The sequence below is a fragment of the Poecile atricapillus genome, chromosome 14, assembly GCF_030490865.1.
Source record: "Poecile atricapillus isolate bPoeAtr1 chromosome 14, bPoeAtr1.hap1, whole genome shotgun sequence".
NCBI lineage: Eukaryota > Metazoa > Chordata > Aves > Passeriformes > Paridae > Poecile > Poecile atricapillus.
In genome coordinates this window covers 2,604,075-2,623,761 of record NC_081262.1, presented here as the reverse complement: position 1 = coordinate 2,623,761, position 19,687 = coordinate 2,604,075, and the positions used below count along the sequence as shown (strand labels likewise).

Here is a 19,687-nt window from a genome sequence, read left to right as displayed (position 1 = left end):
CACCCTGTGAAGAACCAAGAGTTTTCCATGATTGATGTGATCTTGGTATTGGATGGTAGAAGGAGTGGGAGACTAGTGCTGCTCTTGGAGGAATTTGCATCAAATTGAGAATGGAAACTCATCTTTGAGGGTTTGGCATCAGAAAGTGCTGGTGAGACTCACTGTGTTGAGCAGCAGAGAAGGAAAGTGCAGGGATTTAGGAAAATACTGGATTTGTAAGGGTGGATCTGCTTGGGAGGAGCTTAGGACAGCTTAGCTCCCACAAATGACAGTGTGGACATATCCTAAGTAATTAAGGACTCCACTTAGATATTTTTTTTTTTTACAGTGAGGCTCTTATCCACAGAGGTGCAGTTATCTGGGAATTGTGACTGGCAGGAGGCTGATCCGTGGCTGAAGGGAAGTTTGCAGCCCAAGCACAAATGGATTAAAGCTGCAAACATAGCTCTGCTTGGACTGTTGGTTGTTTTAAACCAATTTCCCAACATCTCTTGCTAAAATAGTTCTTGATTTCTAGAGCAGGGTTTTAAAAAGCAAGAAAAAACAAAAGGAAAAAGCAGGGCAGGAAGAGGAAAGGTAGGATGGAATTCAGTGTTCTTTTGTAAATGGAAATGTTTGGTGTCCTGCAGAGCATCCACTTCCAGCTGCTGGAGAGCTCTGGAGTTGCTGGTGTTCCTCGGAGTTAATCCAGTGAGGAGGGGCTCCTGCTGCTTGGCTCTTGGGAAAACTGCTGTGCATGGAAATGGGAATTAGCAGAAGCCTGGAGTGTTTCTGCAGGATGTCTCACATGCTCTTCTCTGCAGGAGACTGCCAGGCACGGCTTTTGTTTCTGGTTTAGGGTTTTTTTTTAAGACAAAATTTTTAGTTTTTTTAAATGTTTACTTTGTTCCTGTACTTGAAGGTCTGGGCTTGAATCTTGATGCATTTATTATTGATAGCATGGGTTGAAAACATTTGAGACACAACTGTGGCATGGTCTGTGCTGTAGCAGGATTGTTTCTAAGACTGTTACCTTGCCAGAATAAAATCATCCCAACTCCAGAGCACTCCAAAACTACAGCTGGATGCTAATCTTGGGAATTTCTTGAGGATTTAAAACTGTAACTAATGATTTCCAAGAATAAAACCTAAATGGGGGGAGGAAGGGGTGTGCTGTTTTTCTTGAATCAGATTGCTGAATACTGGTGTATTGCCTTTTAGAGTGCTGGAAATTCCTTAATTTTTCAAGCTTCCTGAGCAGCAGGATGGCACCAAGGGAAAGGCAGGAAGAGGTGTCAGGGGTCACAGGATCATGGAATGATTGAGGTTGGAAAGGACCTCCAGGATCATCGAGTCCAGCCTGTGACCCATCCCTAGCTTGTCACCAGCCCTGAGCACTGAGTGCCACTTCCAGCCCTTCCCTGGGCACCTCCAGGGATGGGGACTCTACCACCCACCCAGGCAGCCCATTCCAATATCTGAACACCCTTTCTGGGAAAAAATTCCTCCTGGTGTCCAAGAGAAATCCTCTCAAAGTTTCTGCTTCCCATGATAGGATAGTGATGATTTCTGGACATCTGAAAACATCTTTGGTTGAACTTGCTGTCTTTGTGAGAATTATTTATTGCCTTAAAATTCCTGAATGCCACCAAAATAAAGGAATTTTGTTGTGTTCTTGTCCTTATTAATGGAGGTGAGCAAATGTCCAAAGCTTTCACTGGCAGTGGATTAATCTTGCTGCTCCTTGACACCAGTGAGCAATTTGAGTTCCCAGCTGCTTGCCCTGTTCTGATCCTGCTCGTGTTGGATTTTGGTGCACCTGAGATGTTCTAATGCCACCCTCCTGTGTCAGAGTGGGAATGAATTTTATCTCTTTCCCCCAATGTCATTCCCAGGCATCAGAAGAGGCCTCGCTGCGGGCTCTGGAGAGTTTGATGACGGAGTTTTTCCACAATTGCACAACAAATGAGCGGAAACGTGAGATAGGTGAGTTCCTGCTCCTTCCAAGAGCTGCTCCCGGTGCTGGTCCTGCCTGCAGCCCCCAGCAGGGGGGTCTGCTTGTGTTCAACACTGAACTGGCATCTTCCCCTCTCCTGCTTAGCTGGGAACTGGAAGGAAAGGTTTCCATAGCTGGGGTTCTGTGGCAGCCCCCATGGGTGATAAACCAGTGATGTTTCCTCTGTGCATTGTTGGATTTTGTGTCCTGGGAAACCTCTGCCTGGACATGGAGCAGGGAATTCAGCACTAGGAATGTAAAGCAAGGCTGTCCTGGTTCTTGTGGAATGACAAGCAGGAATAACAGCAATTCCCTTTGGGTGGGGTTATTAAATATGTCCTGAAAGGCAACAGAGATTCTACCAAGTGCTCTGGGGGAGCTCCTTGTGCTGGTGGTGATTGGGAAGAGGCAGATTCCTTTTATTCCCAGACAGCCACAGGGGTGCTCTGAGAGCTGGAACCTCTCTGGAGCCAGGCTGGGAGAGCTGGGGGTGCTCACCTGGACAGGAGAAGGCTCCAGGGACACCTCAGAGCTCCTTCCAGGGCCTAAAGGTGCTCCAGGAGAGCTGCAGAGGGACCTGGGACAAGGGATGGAGGGACAGGACACAGGGAATGGCTTCCACTGCCAGGGGGCAGGGATAGATGGGATATTGGGAAGGAATTGTTCCCTGGGAGGGTGGGCAGGCCCTGGCCCAGGGTGCCCAGAGAAGCTGTGGCTGCCCCTGGATCCCTGGAAGTGTCCAAGGCCAGGCTGGATGGGGCTTGGAGCAGCCTGGGATGGTGGAAGGTGTCCCTGCCATGGCAGGGATGGGATTGGATAAACTTTAGGGTCCCTCCCAACCCAAACCATTGTGGGATTGTTCTGTTTCTACCATCTCATGCCAAAAGTGTGACAAGCATTAAAGACTTGTCCCAGAAATCCTATATCCTATATATGTGATGATCTCCTGCTGTGGAAAAGATATCCCTCATTGTCCTGCTTAAATTGCAGGAAAGAAAAAGGAAAAAAAAATAAATTAAAGCCATAAATTTGCTTATCCTGTAAAGCAGCCTTTGTAGCTTTTCTCTTGGTCACATTGTCACCTCATGAGAGATGACCAAAGCCTTCCCTGAGTGTTCAGGGAGGTTTCTGACACCCTGAACTGCCACCAAGTCAGCAGCTCTTGGAGTTGCAGTGGAGGAAGGTGGGTTTAGAACACTGTGATCTGAAGTGCTCCTACTCTCTCACAATGACCTGAAATGCCAGCATTTGGCTTTTACAGATAAAATAACAATACTCATAATACAATTGCTGTGTGATTTGTTTTAATATTCACCTCTTAACTGCTGCAGTATTTATGTCAAAACTGATTCTAAAATGACACATCTGTTTTGTTTTCATTAAAGCCTGTTGTTACATTGCTTTAAACGCTGTAGAATGTGATTTTATTCTATTTTTTGCCCTCCTTCAGGTTGAGTCATTCCCACAACACAGGGTCTCTTCCCTGCTCAGTTGCTGTGTGATCAGTGTACATTGTTATGGCTTTGTTTACAGCTAAAAAATTTTAATGGAATATTTTACATCAAAGTAAAATTAAAACTGAAGTACATTTTAAAGTAATATTTTACTTTTATGTTTTTTTTTGCAGAGGAGCTTTTAAATAACTTTGCCCAGCAGATAGGAGCCTGGAGATTCTGCCTGTACTTCCTGTCCAGTACAAGGAATGATTATGTGATGATGTACAGCCTGACAGTGTTTGAGGTGAGGGCTGAGCTCCTGCCTGCTCAGTGCAATCTCTGCCTGGTGCAGTTTTATCTGGCAATCGATTTTTTTGGGGGGAAATGTTTGTCTGAAATGGCATCCCTGGTAAGTACAGTGATAAAAGATGCTTTTATTGCTCTCTGCCAGAGAGGTTGCTTAATAGCAGGCCCAGAGTGGGAGAATATGAATCTTTGTACACAAATTGAAGAATTCATTTCCTGGCATCTCTAAGCACAAATTACCTCCAGTTTCAGAGGCTGCTTGAGTTTCTGCACGATGCTTTTAAGGGTGTTATTGCTTTTATGCTGTTTTTATGATCAGAAATATGGGGGTGATTACCTGCTCCTGGCTCCTGCAGGCTTTGAGTGCTGAGAGGGAAGGCAAACTTGCTTTTATTTTTCTGACATTTTGTAGTTGTGGTTGGTGCTCTTCAGCTACATCCTGCAAACTTGTGCTGGTTGGAAAGATGAGGTCTCTCTTAGACAGCCACATCCCACTCTTCACCTACTTATAAAAGAACAAAATTTGGGTTAAAAGCCTTGATATTGATCTCTGTGTCTACTGGAACAAGCAGAGGTATTCTGTGAGCAGCTCTGTTGTGTTTCATTTCTGAGTGACCAGTGCAGCGTCTGTCCCTGAGGGTGTCCTGGGATTTGGTGGATGTCACACCTCAGTCTGGGCCATTTGTGACCTCTGTGCTGTGCTCTTGGCTGGGTGGGCACTCTGAGCTGTGCCCCTAAATCAGAGGGGTTTGTAGCCTTTGCACTGGGCTGCTTTTCACATGAAATACATGTTCAGATAAAAACTGCTCTTAAAGTTGTGCTGTTTTTACAGATTATCTGCATCATTGTTGATTTCTTCTTTTAAATATTCATTTTACTTATTAGGGATTGCAGAGAGAGTCTGGACCCCATCTGCAAATTGAATCTGATTTACCTTCCCCTAAAAAAGGGGTGATCATGGCAAGTGACATGGGGATTGTTCCTGCTCAGGGGATGGTGTCCCACTGATTTTCCTGATGAGCAAAACAAGTGCAGGGCCAGGAGATGGATTCAGTGATCCTTGGGATCATCCTGTGTGGATCTTGCCAGCTCAGGATATTTTATGGAGTTTGATTACTGAGCCTCTGCTTCCCTGGAGGGGGAAAAAATAGCACTGAAAAACCTAATTGTGCCCAGAATAAAGAAATCACTCTGCAAGTGCAGGGGGAGGGACAGCTGGAAGATGAGGATTTCTCCATGGAGGAGCTTGAATTCCCAACTTGGTGCTGGACATTACCTGGTCCTCAGAGCCAAGGTCTGTCCCAGTCTGCAGCTTCCCCAACTGTTTAGTCAAAGGGGTGTGAACACAAGGAGCATTCCCAAAACTGCCCAAGGACATGCATTTCACAAACTGCTTAAGAAGTTAGCAGTGGATTTGGAATAAAACTCCTCCTGACCCCCTTCCAGATGAATTGTTTTCACCTCCTGCTTTTTGGAAATGAAAACGTCTCCCCAAAAGCATTTATAGGGAGAAAGCTGCTGCTGGCAGGTGGGAGGAGTAGGACAGAACACGGTGGGTATGAGGGGATGGATGTTAAAGCTAAAACATCCTGCAGCTTCATTGGAATCTGGACTTGCATCAAGGAACCCTCAGCTGGTTGGGCCACTGTTTTCAAACAGTTCTTGTGGATTTTCTCTGCTAGAAAACACCAAAACCAACTTCTCTGAGGGATTTCAGTATAAATATCCCTGTGTAGCTCTCCACTGGGAACTGGTGTCTCTGTGCAGTACATCCTGCTGGGGATTGCATCTCCTTTGACCATACATCATCTTCCAGTTTTGGATAATTGAGGTTTCTTCCAACCCAACCCAGGCTATGATTGTGATCTCCAACATTCTCCTTCTCCAGGCTGAATCTTGCAGATGGGCACAGACATTGCCTCAGCCTCCTCTCTGGGTTATCCCAAGAGATTCATTCAGCTTCTGAAGCTTCAGAGCCCTAAATGTGATCAGGGCAGGGAAGCAATTTGCTACTCTGCTTTCCTTTGGATTTTGTCTGTCTTTAAGTGGACTAAAAGCTTTCTGTGGGAGTGGTGCCTTGTCACTGCCAGGCAGTGCCTGCTCCAGTGACCTTCCAGCTCAGCTTCAGGAGACTTGGGTGGCATCAGAGGTGTGGAAAACCAAACCTCCTTCCCTGTTTTCCTTTTCCTGCTTCATCCAAGGCTGTCCCATTTAGAGGGGAAAACCTCGGTGCTCAGGGTTAAAAGGGAGAGGAAATGGTTCTATGCCTGCCACTCGAGTTCTGCCTAACCAAAAACCAGTTAAACCAGTAACTTCAGCTCCATGGTGGCACTGCCAGTCCTGAGCCATGAGATGCAGCAGCTCTGCCAGATGCTCTGTCCCTGCTTTATGTTGTTTAGCCCGGAGAAGAGAAAGCTCTGAGGTCTCCTCAGAGCCCCTTCCAGGGCCTAAAGGGGCTCCAGAAGAGCTGCAGAGGGACTTGGGACAAGGGATGGAGGGACAGGACACAGGGAATGGCTTCCACTGCCAGAGGGCAGGGATGGATGGGATATTGGGAAGGAATTGTTCCCTGGGAGGGTGGGCAGGCCCTGGCACAGGGTGCCCAGAGAAGCTGTGGCTGTCCCTGGATCCCTGGAAGTGTCCAAGGCCAGGCTGGACAGGGCTTGGAGCAGCCTGGGACAGTGGAAGGTGTCCCTGACCAGAACAAGGGGGTTGGAATAGGATGGTTTTTAAGGTCCCTTCCAACCCAAACCAGTCTGAGATTCCCAATTCTCTGTGTCAGATTCTCTCAGTGTTTCACCTCAGCCAGGCATATCCAAGATGAGCTCATTTGGGATGTCCATTGCTTTTCCAGAACCTGATCAATAAGATGTGGCTGGGGGTCCCATCCCAGGACAAGATGGAGATCAGGAGCTGCCTGCCCAAGCTGCTGCTGGCTCACCACAAAACTCTGCCTTACTTCATCAGGAACAAGCTCTGCAAAGTCATCGTGGACATCGGCCGCCAGGACTGGCCCATGTTCTACCACGACTTCTTCACCAACATCCTGCAGGTAGGAAGTCTGTGCATGAATGAAGCCAGGTTTTCCCTTAGAAACATCATTTTGTTTCTTTGAGTAGGGATTTCTTTTGATGAGGATTAAATAGTAAATGTGGCTTTGTAAATTCCTTTTTAATTTTGTTGTAATCCTCAGCTTTTTCCACATTACATTTCTCTCCAGTGTTAAAAGTGTTTTGAGGCGAAGTACCACAAGTATTCACTTTAAAATTTAAATATTATGGGCTAGTTCTGGAAAATACAAGGAGTATTGGTTGTTCTTTAAACAAAAAAAAAGTCAATAAAATTATGGATGTTTCACCAATTCTCCAAAGGGCGGTTCCTCAACAGAGCTGTTGGAAATTTTTCACTCAACAGCCAAAGACACCCCAAAAATCTCTGGTACCTCCTCAGTAAGGTCACTAATGGGATGTTATTGTGGTGTTCAGGAGGGCTCCTGCAGGAAGGCTTAGCTGTGAGTTGAGGATCCTGACTGAATCCATGCTGGAGTGTTGGTTGCAACTCAGCATCTTTACAGGGAATCCTGAGCCAGGATTGCTAGATCCTGCTAGAGCATCACCAGGCTGGTGCAAACCTCTTTTTGTTGGAGTATTTTGTCTCCAGTTCCCTTAAAATTGTTCCTAATTGGCTTAAAGAGGCTGAGTGTAAACTGAAGTGCTGCACAGGCTTTTTCTGCTGGCATAATTACATGATTTGAATGCAGCAAAGCCCACGGCCAAGCCACAAGGCAGTTATTTAAATACAAGTCCTTGAGTGGCAGGAGTTTATTTGTTAAGGCAAATGGATCTAGTATTAATTCAAAATTTAAAAAAAAAATTCTGTCTTGGCTGCAGAGTTTATCACTGGCTGGTGTAATCACTTTTCTGACTGTTCTGGAGTGGGACATGCTGCTGGTTTTGCCTCAGTTGTCAATTTGACAAGAGATACTTGGAGATAACTGTCTCCATGTGGAGTTCTGCCTCTCATTTCACCTGGATCTGAACTGAAAGGCAGTCTGAGCTCCCCTGGCCTTACTAGAACTCCAGGGTTATCTTAAGGGATTGCAGAGCTTGCTTGAGGAATCTATTTTCCCTTCAGCCTCTGCTTGTGAGATCAGCAGTGGAGGGAAATGTTTCCATAAATTAATTTATGTGGCAGACACATTCCTAAAATGTTCAGAGAAAGTGGAAGTAAAACAGTAACGCTGAATTCCAGGGCCTCAACAGAAGGAAGAATAGCACAGGAGCAGAATGATCTGCTCTTAGAATTGCAGATGAGCTCTGTCTCAGGACTTTTTTCTGAGATCATTTGCAGCATGTTCTTTGTTCTTCAGTGTTAAATTGTATCCCAGTACTCTGAGTGGTCTCTAAAGCTTTTACTGAAGCTCTGGAGGGGTGGAGAAGAAAGGTAAATTGGGATATTGTATTGTCATTATGCAAAACCAGTAATTCTACATAAAGTACTGCTTCCTTAGAGGTTGAGAATTTGTTTAGCCTGACTGAGGTACCAGTGTGGGGTATTGCTGGAACTCCCTGGGTTTGTCAGAAAATATCCTGAGAGCTGATCTCAGTCCCTTCACAATTTACTGACAAGTTGGCTGTTTCACTGAGTTCTTTGCCATCTGCTCCTGTGTCTGGGACTTCCTTTGCAAAAGCCAAGATGATGGGCTATTTTCTCCCCAAATATTTCACCAAACTCTGTGTTTTTAGCAGTGTTAACTCAGCCTGGCTCTCATTTGGAGGGTCAGGGGATGAGGAGCAAAGCCTGTATTACAGAATTATGGCTTCAAGGATTACTTGTAGCAACTGGAATTGGCTTTGGACTTTTTTCTCCCAGAGGGAGCAGTCCATAAATCATTTTGGATGTGTCTGGGCAGCAGTGAAGAGCAGTGCTGTCCTTCAGCTGGAAACAAAACTTTGCCCCACTTGAAGTCTTTAATTTCCCAGTGGCTGATGAAGGCACAAGTCAGCTTTTGTGTCCAGTTCTGTTCCAGCATGAGGCAGGAATTACTCTTTTTGGGGGAAATGCAATGTCCAGTTTGGGATCTGGTACAGGTACAAGGGGAGGTGGCATCAGCTCCTGGGCTGTGTGGGAAGGGTGGGATTTTTGGGGAAGCTGCTGGGCTGTGAGGTGTGAGCTGCTGGTGCTGGGGTGGTCCTGGGCAGGGCTGAGGGCAGAGCATGCAGCAAACAGAAGGGACAGGCTGTTCCTGTGAGTGTGCTGGGACACAGAATGTGTGCAGTGACATTACGAAAGCTCTCCTGAAAGCCCAGGGATTCCCATGGGGCTCGAGCTGTTGCAACATCAGAGATTCGTGTCTGGGGAAATCAAACGTATCTGTTGTAAACTGTGAGTAGTGTTGCTAATCCCTGTCTGTCAGTGAATGTTGTCATCACACTGCTCTCCTGCCCTCCTCAGCTGATCCAGTCTCCTGTGACCACTCCCCTGGGGCTGATCATGCTGAAAACCACCTCGGAGGAGCTGGCGTGTCCCCGCGAGGACCTGAGCGTGGCCCGCAAGGAGGAGCTGCGCAAGCTGCTCCTGGACCAGGTGCAGACAGTGCTGGGGCTCCTCACAGGTACGAGTCACTGGCAGCACTGTGTCCCCTCAGCTGGGCTGGGGCTCAGTCAGCCAAAGTGGGGGTGATGCCACGCTTGGAGCACCCAGCTCTGCCCCTGCAGCGTTTGGGTCACCTTAGTATGAACCTGAGCTCCCTGCATGAAGAGGGATGGAGATTGTCTTCTCTTAGTGAGCCCAAAGTCCTTATGGAGTGTTTCTGTCCCTCTCAAAGCACTCGAGGTGTGTTCTGCCCCAGTTGTCCTGCAGTCTGTGCTGTGTTTGTTGGATCAGTGTGTCTTTGAGAAGGCACTTCTGAAAGGTCTCTCTTTGGCCAGGTATTTTGGAGAGCATCTGGGATAAGCACAGTGCTACTGCTGCCACTCCGCCACCATCCCCGACCTCAGGAGAAAGTGGTAAGGAAAAGCTACAAGATGGGATTTCCATGTGCTTAAACCTGCAGTATCAGGCACAGATTCCTTCCTTTACTGCCTAACTTCTCCTAATAACGCTTTCCCAAAGCTTTTCACAGGCCAACAAAATCCTGATGGGAAAAGAAACAAATTCCACTGTTGGGACACCCCATTGCAAATGTCATTAAAATGTGCCCACAGAGCTACTTGTTGTCCTCAGGTGGCAGAAACCTCCCTGGAGTTCCAGTACAAAAGGCTCTAATTACAGTGAGTTAAAATCATGGAATTGTTAAGGTTGGAAAAGCCCTCTAAAGTTATCAAGTCCAGCTGTTATTCCACACTGCCAAGGCCACCTCTAACCCATGTCCCCAGCTGCCACATATGCAGGGCTTTTAAATCCCTCCAGGGATGGGGACCCCACCACTGCCCCAGGCAGCTGTGCCAGGGCCTGGCCACCCTTCTATGAAAATTTTTTCCCATTATCCAACCTAAACCTCCCCTGGCCCAGCCTGAGGCCATTTCCCCTTGTCTTGTCCCTGTTCCCTGGGAGCAGAGCCCAACTCCCCCCGGCTGTCCCCTCCTGTCAGGGAGTTGTGCAGAGCCAGAAGGGCCCCCTGAGCCTCCTTTTCTCCAGGCTGAGCCCCTTCCCCAGCTCCCTCAGCTGCTCCTGCTGCTCCAGCCCCTTCCCAGCTCTGTTCCCTTCCCTGGACACGCTCCAGCCCCTCGGTGTTGTGAGTAGCCCAGAACTGTCCCCAGGACTGGCGGTGCCTCAGCAGTGACAGCACAGGGGACAGTCCCTGCCCTGCTCCTGCTGCCACCCCAGTGCTGCTCCAGGCCAGGTGCCATTGCCCTCTGGCCCACCTGGGCACTTTTCCACTGGGCAACCTTCCAGCCCCTCTTCTCCAAGCCTGTGGCCTTGCATGGGGTTGGCAATGTCCCCTGAATCCCAGCTGTTGGCACATCAAAGCCAGTGGGGCAGAACTGAATCCTACCTGGGAAAAAGAAAATAAAGGCAGCCGAGTCTCTGTGAAATGGAACAGAGTGCCCAGAGAAGCTGTGGCTGCCCCTGGATCCCTGGAAGTGTCCAAGGCCAGGCTGGATGGGGCTTGGAGCAGCCTGGGATAGTGGAGGATGTCCCTGCCCATGGCAGGGGGTGAGGCTGGATGGGCTTTAAGGTCCTTTCCCACCCAAACTGTTCTGTGATTGTCGAAGTTCATTTTCTATCTATTCCTGTTAGATTTTTGTGTGAGTACTTGTCTGATGTTAACCCATTTCCATCTCTATTTCTTAGTTGTCTCTGAAATGGAGAACACATTTTTGTGTCCTTGTCCTTGGCACACATTTCCTTGTCCCTGGGACCTTGAACAGTTCCCTGGGAGCTGCAGATCACTTCCTTGTGGCCAGATTGCACCAGGCAGCTCCAGACTGCTGCCTCTGATAAGCTGTTGGCAGTGTTTTGCTTAGTGCTAAACCTTTCACATTGAAGTTAGAGCAGCATTTCAAGTGCTCCTTTCCTGTAGAAGAGCTTAAGATACTTCTATATTTATATACAAACCACAGACTTTAATGGGAAGAAATATTCCTTTGGATTGGCAGGGGTAGAGTGGATTTTGCTGTAGGTGGGAAGAGTTTGGATAGGAAATATTTACAGAAAAGATCAAAGCTTCTGGTGTCAATTGTCAAGAATGGTGCTGGGGGGAGGGCACTGGTGGAACAAACTCTGGGCTGGCTGTCATGGAAGCCTGTTGGAGATGTCCCTCAGTCCCCTGGGGCTTGTGCTGAGGCAGCTTTCATCCACCTGTGTGCTCACCTCGTGACTTGGGATCACATTTCCCAAACTGGAAGTCAGCTGCACTTCTGTGCCGGGCTTTTCCTTTCTCCCCTCTCAGGGAAAACAAACAAACTTTTCACACAGTGTTTTTTCAAGATAAGTTCTAAGAACCAGGACCACACCAGCAGTGCCTTTAGAGGTTTCATTTTGCCTGTGCAAACTTGTTTGTGTGAAACCCTCTGAGTTTTATTTTTCTGTGTTGTGTTTTTGCTGTCTCCATGTTAAAAGTGGTTGTGCTTCCATTTTTTGAAGTCACAGAATCACTAAAGTTGGAAAGGACTCTAAGATTGAGTCCAACCATTAACCAGCACTGCCAGAGCCACCAGTGAATGTCCTCAAGTGCCACATCCACGTGGCTTCTGGACACTTCCAGAGATGATGATTCCACCACTTCCAAAAGGAGCAGCAGATGCTTCCCTCTGATCCACTGCTTGCTCATTCTGTGTTCCCTGAGACTCAATTCATTCATGCAGAACTCAATTCCTGTGTACTGGCAACCCTTGAATATTTTCCTTGCTTAAGTGAGGCCACCACCCTTTACTCTTTCCAATCAGGTGAGATTAAATATGTTCCAAGAGGCAAAACAAGCTCCTGAGCCCCTATAAATGTTAATATCTTCCATCAGAGCCCAAGTCTCTTTAGGAACCTGGAAAACCTCTGCTTCCTATTTTTCATTTGCACAGGGAAGTGGAGTGAAATGGTTACTTGCAAGTCTTGCATAGGTTTTAAATAGCACTTGAAGACAACATTAAACTCATTTCTCATATCATTTAAGCAAAGGAACTCTGATAATGTCCTGAGCTGGACAACATTTTGAGTTATTGCCATGGTGTAGGATTTACTCAGCAACAGTCCCAGCCTCCAAATGTTGTCTTTGCATGATTTATAGCACATTTCCTGATGAATCCCTTCCTCAGGAATATTCACTCATCTATGGCAAACAAATGAGTAGCAGAAGTATTTGTGGCTGCTCTCCTGCTGCAGAGCCAGTTGCTGGGAGTTTTCTCTTTTGGCATGAATGCAGCTGATGCTGTGAATTTGTCACCTGTTTACAGAGACACTGAAAACTCCTGAACCTCAGAGCTTCAGTGATTTAACTGTGTGCAAAGCACTTGAACCAACTGCTGTGAGATACAGGAACATAAGTGAGAGTTTCTGGTGTGGATGGATTAAAAGATGAGAATCTTGAATTCTCACTGATTTTTGTGGAGTTGGCTGAACTGAATGTTTAAAAGAATAATGATAGTTGGGGTTGGAAGGAACCTTAAAGCCCATCCCTGTCTACCCCTTGCCATGGGCAGGGACACCTTCCACCATCCCAGGCTGCTCCAAACCCCATCCAGCCTGGCCTTGGACACTTCCAGGGATCCAGGGGCAGCCACAGCTTCTCTGGGCACCCTGTGCCAGGGCCTGCCCACCCTCCCAGGGAACAATTCCTTCCCAATATCCCATCCATCCCTGCCCTCTGGCAGTGGAAGCCATTCCCTGTGTCCTGTCCCTCCATCCCTTGTCCCAAGTCCCTCTGCAGCTCTCCTGGAGCCCCTTTAGGCCCTGGAAGGGGCTCTGAGGTGTCCCTGGAGCCTTCTCCTCTCCAGGTGAGCACCCCCAGCTCTCCCAGCCTGGCTCCAGAGGGGCTCCAGCCCTTGGGGCATCTCCATGGGCTCCTCTGGATCCTCTCCAGCAGCTCCACGTCCTGCTGCTGTTGGCCCCAGGGCTGGAGGCAGCTCTGCAGGTGGGGTCTCACCTGAGGGGGCAGAATCCCCCCCTCCTGCTGCCCACACTGGGGCTCAGCCCAGCCCAGGGGGGTTTCTGGGTGCTCACAGCCAGGGCATGGCCAGCTTTCATCTCCAACACCCCAAATCCTTCCCCCAGAGCTGCTCTCAGTCTGTTCCCTCCCCAGCCTGGATTGGTGCTTGGGATTGCCCCAGCCCTGCTGCACTTGGCCTTGTTGAGCTCCAGGGGCTCTGTGAAAGCCCAGTTTGAGCTGTTCAGGTGTGTCCAGGTGTGAATGTCCCCACAGGGGAGTTCACTGCTAACACTGAAGGGCAGGGCTGTCCTGCTCAGCCATAGCCACATGATGCCTTCTTTTTCTGGAGTGCAGGAGAAAGAAGCAATGATAAGGCTTGGCAGGGAATTATGAATTTAGTGATGTAAGACATCAATCTTGGTGAAAAATGAAGACTTAGGAGGGATGTGTTCATCACTCAGGCTCTTGTGTGTGTTGGAAGTAGCTCAGTAAATCATAGCTGTTATTTTGGCAGTGCTGGTGTGTCAGGATGTTTCACTTCCATAAAAAATCACTCAGATTCTCTAAGAACTTCAGATTCTGTAGCACAGCAAGTGCCAGATTTTTAGAGATGGGGAGGTTATTAAAGAGGAAGAGGTACTCAAGGAAGAGAAATGTCTTGAAAATCTGGGGAGGGTGAATAGTTTTGCAGCAGGTGGAAGCCTGGAGATTGTGGGGAAGGCAGCCTGGCTGGGACTGACCCTTGGATTCCTTGGATTTTGAGGAAGCAAAGGCCACCAGGGATAAGGGAATCTCTGGCTTGTTGATGGTTTGGTTAGAGGTGGGAGATGAAAGGTCCCATCTTGCTGTGAGGGGGGAGTTCACCCTGGACTAGGCAGGATTAACTTCAGAGCCTCTCCACGTCATTCTACAGAGAATTCACATTCAGGAATAAAATTGACAGGAATAATTCCCTGCTGTGCTGCTCTGTGGAGCTAAGGCTCATCTGCACCTTGAGTGGTGGCTGCAGCTCTGCTCTTTCAGTATCAGTAGGTGCAGAGGAGCAATGGAAGCTTTGTAGAAGGGCACTAAAGGTGATGGAGGGTTCCCTGAGTGGCTTCCCTGTAAGTAACAACAGAAGTAAATCCTTCTTTCTGTCAAACAGAGCAGAAGCTGCATTAGAAGCCTACTGACACAAAGAAAGTGAAAGCAGGGATTATTTCTGTTCCCTGTTTGGGTAGAAAGTGAAACAAAGAGCTGGCATACCCCAGACAAAGCAGCTTCACAGTGAAGCTGTGGAGCTCTGTCATGGAATATTGCAAATATTAACTTTTTATGGCTTCACTTGGAGGCTGGAGAAAGTCATGGAAAGTAAATCCTGAGGCTGTGTCAGATTGTTCAGACTCCACCTTTCTTGGGAAGCCTTTGTCACGGTGTGGTTGGGAGCTGGGGGATGTGATCTGTGCCTGCCATGGCACTGGGTCCCTGGGTGAGCTTTCATCACCAGCAGAGGACTCTGCCATGTTCAGCATAACAGGGATATGTGCCAAGCTTATATCAAGGATGCTCAGCCTTGTGAGGGGATAGAATTTTATAATAAATTCCTAAAATACACCCCGTGGCATTTTATTTCCTGAAATACCCGGAGTGCCCGGCCTGGTAAGGCCAGAAGGGTTGTGCGAGGCTAATTCCCGAGTATAGAAATCACCAGTTCCTCTCAGACAAATAAGCTGCTGAATGACAGGATGTTGTGAGTTGGAAGGGATCCACAAGGACAATCAGAGTCCAGCTCCTGGCCCTGCACTGGGCAGCTGGGGGTTCATGCCCTGTCTGACACCGCTCTCTCCCCCAGGTGACCTCTTGAGTAGCCTCCTGCAGAGCCCCAGCGCAGCCAAACTGCTGAACCAGCCCATCCCCATCCTGGACACAGACAGTGAATACATCTGCTCCCTGGCACTGGAGTGCCTGGCACACCTCTTCAGCTGGATCCCTTTATCCACGAGCATCACCCCGTCCCTGCTCACCACCATCTTCCACTTCGCGCGCTTCGGCTGCGACACCCGCGCCCGCAAAATGTCCTCGGTGAACGGCAGCAGCCACAACTCGCTGCTGGGGCAGGAGCGGGGCCGGCTGGGCGTGCTGGCCATGGCCTGCATCAATGAACTCATGTCCAAGAACTGTGTGCCTATGGAGTTTGAGGAGTACCTGCTCCGCATGTTCCAGCAGACTTTCTACCTCCTGCAGAAGATCACCAGGGAGAACAACGCGCACACGGTGAAGAGCCGGCTCGAGGAGCTGGATGAGAGGTAGGAGCAGCTTGGCTGCTGTGCAGGGGCCTTGGGCTTCCTCTGGAGGACTGTGGGGTTTGTTTTGGGGTTGTGCATGCTGTGTCTGATGGCCTTTTTTTCAGAGTACTGAGCCAGGGCAGCCGGGCAGAGAGGTAGGTGTGCCCAGGTGAGGGCTCGGTGCTGGGGGAGCTGCTGGCCCAGGTTTGTGTCCTTGCTGTCCCTGCTCGTTGCTGTTTGACTGCAGGTCTGAGGTGGCACCAGAGCTGGAGCTGTTGTCACAGAACACAGAAGAGGCTCAGTGAGGTAAAGGCACTGCAGTGTCCCCTCTGTCCCCTCTGGTCAGTATCTGCCACTCTGCCCAAACCACACAGAGTGGGGACACACTTGACTTGGGAGAAAACACCAGAAGCTTCCTGCCCTTCATTGAGCCATGGCCATTTCTGATTCTTTTTTATTTTCTCTTTTTAAATTTATTTTTAAACAGCACCAGACACAGCTTGGGCAGCTCTGTTCAGTGGTGAATGGCTCCACTTCCAAGGCTCTCCACAAGCTTGGCTGGAGGCAGCAGGGAAGCAGCAGCACCTTGGGAAGCTGTGTATTCTCATTTTCCAGGGTGTTACTGCCACCTTTTGTTCCCCAGGACAGCTCCACTCTCTTATGTCAGATATTCCTACTTGTAGGGGACAGAGTGAGACTCCCCTTGCTGTTGTGTTGAGTGGCTAAGGCTGGGTGTTGGCAGGTGGTGACTTGGTGCTGCCTCTTGTCACAGGGCTGCTGACAGTGGCAGAGAGGTTGTAACTGTGTGAAAGTGCTGAGGATCTTACTACGGGTACACAAGGGTGGAAATAAATTTCCACTCAGGAGAATAAAACATTTAGGAAAAAAGCATTGGGTCCATTTGTTGAGAGGACTTGCACGTTTCTGCTGCAAAATTCTCCTTTTCCATATCCTTAGATAAAGATACAACTTTGGGGTGGTAAATCCAGACTCACAGGGAATTCTACTGCTCATTTTTTGCTAGCTCTGACTTGTGTCACTCTACCTAGAAATGAGACAAGTGGGAATGTGCCACCTTTACCTGCAAGGCACAGAGAGCCAGGAGTTCCCCTCTGCATTTCAGAAAAGCTCTCCTGGAAACCCACAATCCCCTATTTAACTGTTCCTTCTTTTATGGACAATTTCAATTTCAGTGGGGGCTGTGCTGCTGTGCTGCCATTCCATGACATTCCTTAGAGCTGTTATCCACAGGGATATGTTGGTGTCTGGAGTTGGGAGACCCCCTTTATTCATTGCTAAGGTCTGAAATAGGGATGGAACCAAGATGTTCTGGAGACTGGAAAAGTCCAGCTGGCTTCTGGGGGAGTGGAGCTTTCTTTACTCCTTGTCTTGTCTGTGGAAAAAGCCATGAGGGTTTTCCTTTTATCACTTGAGGGCACAGCTGTATTTTTTGTGTCTAAAACTAGAGGACTCAGTGCATGGAAGTGTCATCCTGGCTTGGACTGACAAAATCCTGAACAAAAGGGGCACTGAAGAAAGACTGCTCAGAACCTGCAGGTCCTGGAGTCCTCCCTTGCCTTCCTCTTGTGCTACTGGTTATTTTTGTTCTGTTAAAAATCAGTCTGAACACTTTGGAACTGCCAGACTAGTCCAGGAAAGAATAAGTTCAAATTGGTTTTTGCTTCATTTGTGTTTGGCTTTGAAGATCCCAAAATATGGGAAGTGGCTGGTAAGGATCCAGGCAGTGGCTCAGTGGTTGGAGAAGGGGGCTGGGGGCCAAGGAAGAATTTCACTAGTCTGAGGTTAGAGCCTGTTTTAGAAAATAAAAATGAAAGGATGGAGATGTTTGGGTCTGGACTCTTTTTTTTTTTTTTAATTATTTTTTTCCCCCCTGGCTTTGATTTTGAAGTGTTTGATCTGTGCTCAGGTGTGCTCAGTGATCTCCTGTCAAGTAGGCAGTGCCAAATAAAGAAGCAGCTTCACCTTTTTTGCATGTTCAAAGCAGTGTGTGGTTTTGAAGGCTCCCAACAACCCCCAGCTCTGTCAGCTGGCAATGCTGCTGGTCATGAGGGAGTTCTTGTTAGAAAGAGTGGGGATTCCCAAAAAAAAAACCCAAATCCCCAGAGTTTGCAGCAGTGCAGAGCAGGCAGTAGAGTAAAACCAGGCTGCTCATGCCTGTCTGAAACTGTGCTGAGCCCAACTTTTTAATTTAAAATACAAATTTTCAGTAGTTTCATGCATTTCAGAGCTCTGGGCATGAGGGAAGGCTGGAATTGCCTGTGTGTGATGTGTGTGTGGTGCTGCCATCCCTCCTGTGCCTGATGGAGTGTTTAACTCTTGCTGCACAGATGGATCTGGGGATGATTTTTAGCCCTGCTGAAGCTTGTGCTGTGCAGGGTGTGTTTGTATTCCCCAAAAAAACCTCACCCCACTGGAGGCTTTGCCATTTTCCCCTCAAGAACTCTCCATGCTGCCCCAAGGTCGTGCTCTTGCTGCCATCCCTGAAGATTTGGTGGCAGACTCCTTTTGGGAACTACACTTGTACATTCTCTGAGGAGCCCCATGCTTTGGAGGAAGATTTCATTTCCCAGCTCAGTCCCAAGCCTGGGCTCAGCTCAGAAACTCTTGGATGGCTGATCTCCACTGCAGGAGGAATTTTCCTTTCCAGCTCTCAGCTCCCGGGCTCTCCCACCCCCTCCTGTAAATGTAACCCCTCTCTTGCTGATTCTTGCATTAACTTCTTGCTTCCAGCTGAGTTCCTCAGGGGTGCAGTTCATTTCACTAATCTTGTCTCCATCAGTACAATGACCTTTGCTATCAAATCCTTTCTCCAGGGTGGAGGGGGTTGTGTTCACATGCAGGCCTGGTTGAACTCGATATTTATCTGAATATTCAGGTTGCTTTTGATTAGATTGTCTTTTCTGCTGTTTCAGGTGTTAATGGAGTGGAGGGTTGCCCATCCTGTAGGTAATTGTTGCAGGGCTTTATATTTTAATTGTTCTACTGATGGTTAATTGTAACTTTGCTTTGAATGAGATGATTTTGAGTGGCATTTATCACTATTTCAATAAAATTGCTTTCCCTTGGGGCACCTTTCTTATTTTTTCTCAGAGCTTTCTCCTTTCCCTTGTAGCTACATTGAGAAGTTCACAGATTTCCTCCGTCTCTTTGTGAGCGTCCACCTACGAAGGATCGAATCCTACTCCCAGTTCCCCGTGGTTGAATTCCTGGCCCTGTTGTTCAAATACACTTTTCATCAGGTACAGCCCCACATCCTCGTTTTTCCCAACCTGTTCTGTTGTCCAGAGCCATAAAAAGAGCATTTAACTGGTCTTACTGGTACTTCCCAGTGGCTTGGAAATGGCTTAGTGTGCTCCTGGGTTTAGCTGGAGACCGAGGTCACAGGTGGTTACTCAACAACAACAACTTGTCTGATGTTTAACTTTGCTTCTGCTTTCATTTTTTTTCAAGTCCTTGGAATGGACAGTGTGTGGAAAAGTCTCTCAGACTTGGTTTGTGTTTGGGGATGCTGTTCTTTGTCCTCAGTCTGTGGCTTTCTTGTAGCTTTCAGTTTTTGTATTAAAAACCCGCAAGCCCCGTGGCTTTAGGTTGGTTTTGCCTTCCTGTAGAAGCTGTCAGTGCAACTCAGCCCCATTTACACAGGAATAACAACAGGGAAACAGCTTTATCACATCACAGAATCATGGGATGAGTTGGGTTGAAGGGATCTTAAAACCCATCCAGTTCCACCCCTGCCATGGCAGGGACACCTTCCACTATCCCAGGCTGCTCCAAGCCCCATCCAGCCTGGCCTTGGACACTTCCAGGGATCCGGGGACAGCCACAGCTTCTCTGGGCACCCTGTGCCAGGGCCTGCCCACCCTCCCAGGGAACAATTCCTTCCCAATATCCCATCTATCCCTGCCCTCTGGCACTGGAAGCCATTCCCTGTGTCCTGTCCCTCCATCCCTTGTCCCAAGTCCCTCTGCAGCTCTCCTGGAGCCCCTTTAGGCCCTGGAATGCTGGAAGCTGGTGTAGCAAGCCATGAGATGGGTTAATGCTGAGGCCAGCCTTGTAATTCCTGTGTTCCTGCCCTTGTACAAAAGCTCTTGCTCATCTTTTG

The 19,687-nt window shown here is 48.2% G+C and overlaps 1 protein-coding gene across 2 annotated transcripts in view; it reads left to right on the top strand.

The window, feature by feature from the left end:
* Positions 1–19,687, top strand: part of XPO6 (exportin 6) — a 54,777-nt gene that overhangs the window by 13,879 nt on the left and 21,211 nt on the right. For both annotated transcript variants that reach the window (XM_058849624.1, XM_058849623.1), the window contains exons 2-8: positions 1,875–1,965; positions 3,603–3,715; positions 6,572–6,769; positions 9,172–9,331; positions 9,648–9,725; positions 15,132–15,585; positions 18,698–18,824. In XM_058849624.1, the coding sequence (XP_058705607.1) occupies positions 1,875–1,965; positions 3,603–3,715; positions 6,572–6,769; positions 9,172–9,331; positions 9,648–9,725; positions 15,132–15,585; positions 18,698–18,824 (1,221 nt within the window). The remainder of the gene's footprint in view (positions 1–1,874; positions 1,966–3,602; positions 3,716–6,571; positions 6,770–9,171; positions 9,332–9,647; positions 9,726–15,131; positions 15,586–18,697; positions 18,825–19,687) is intronic.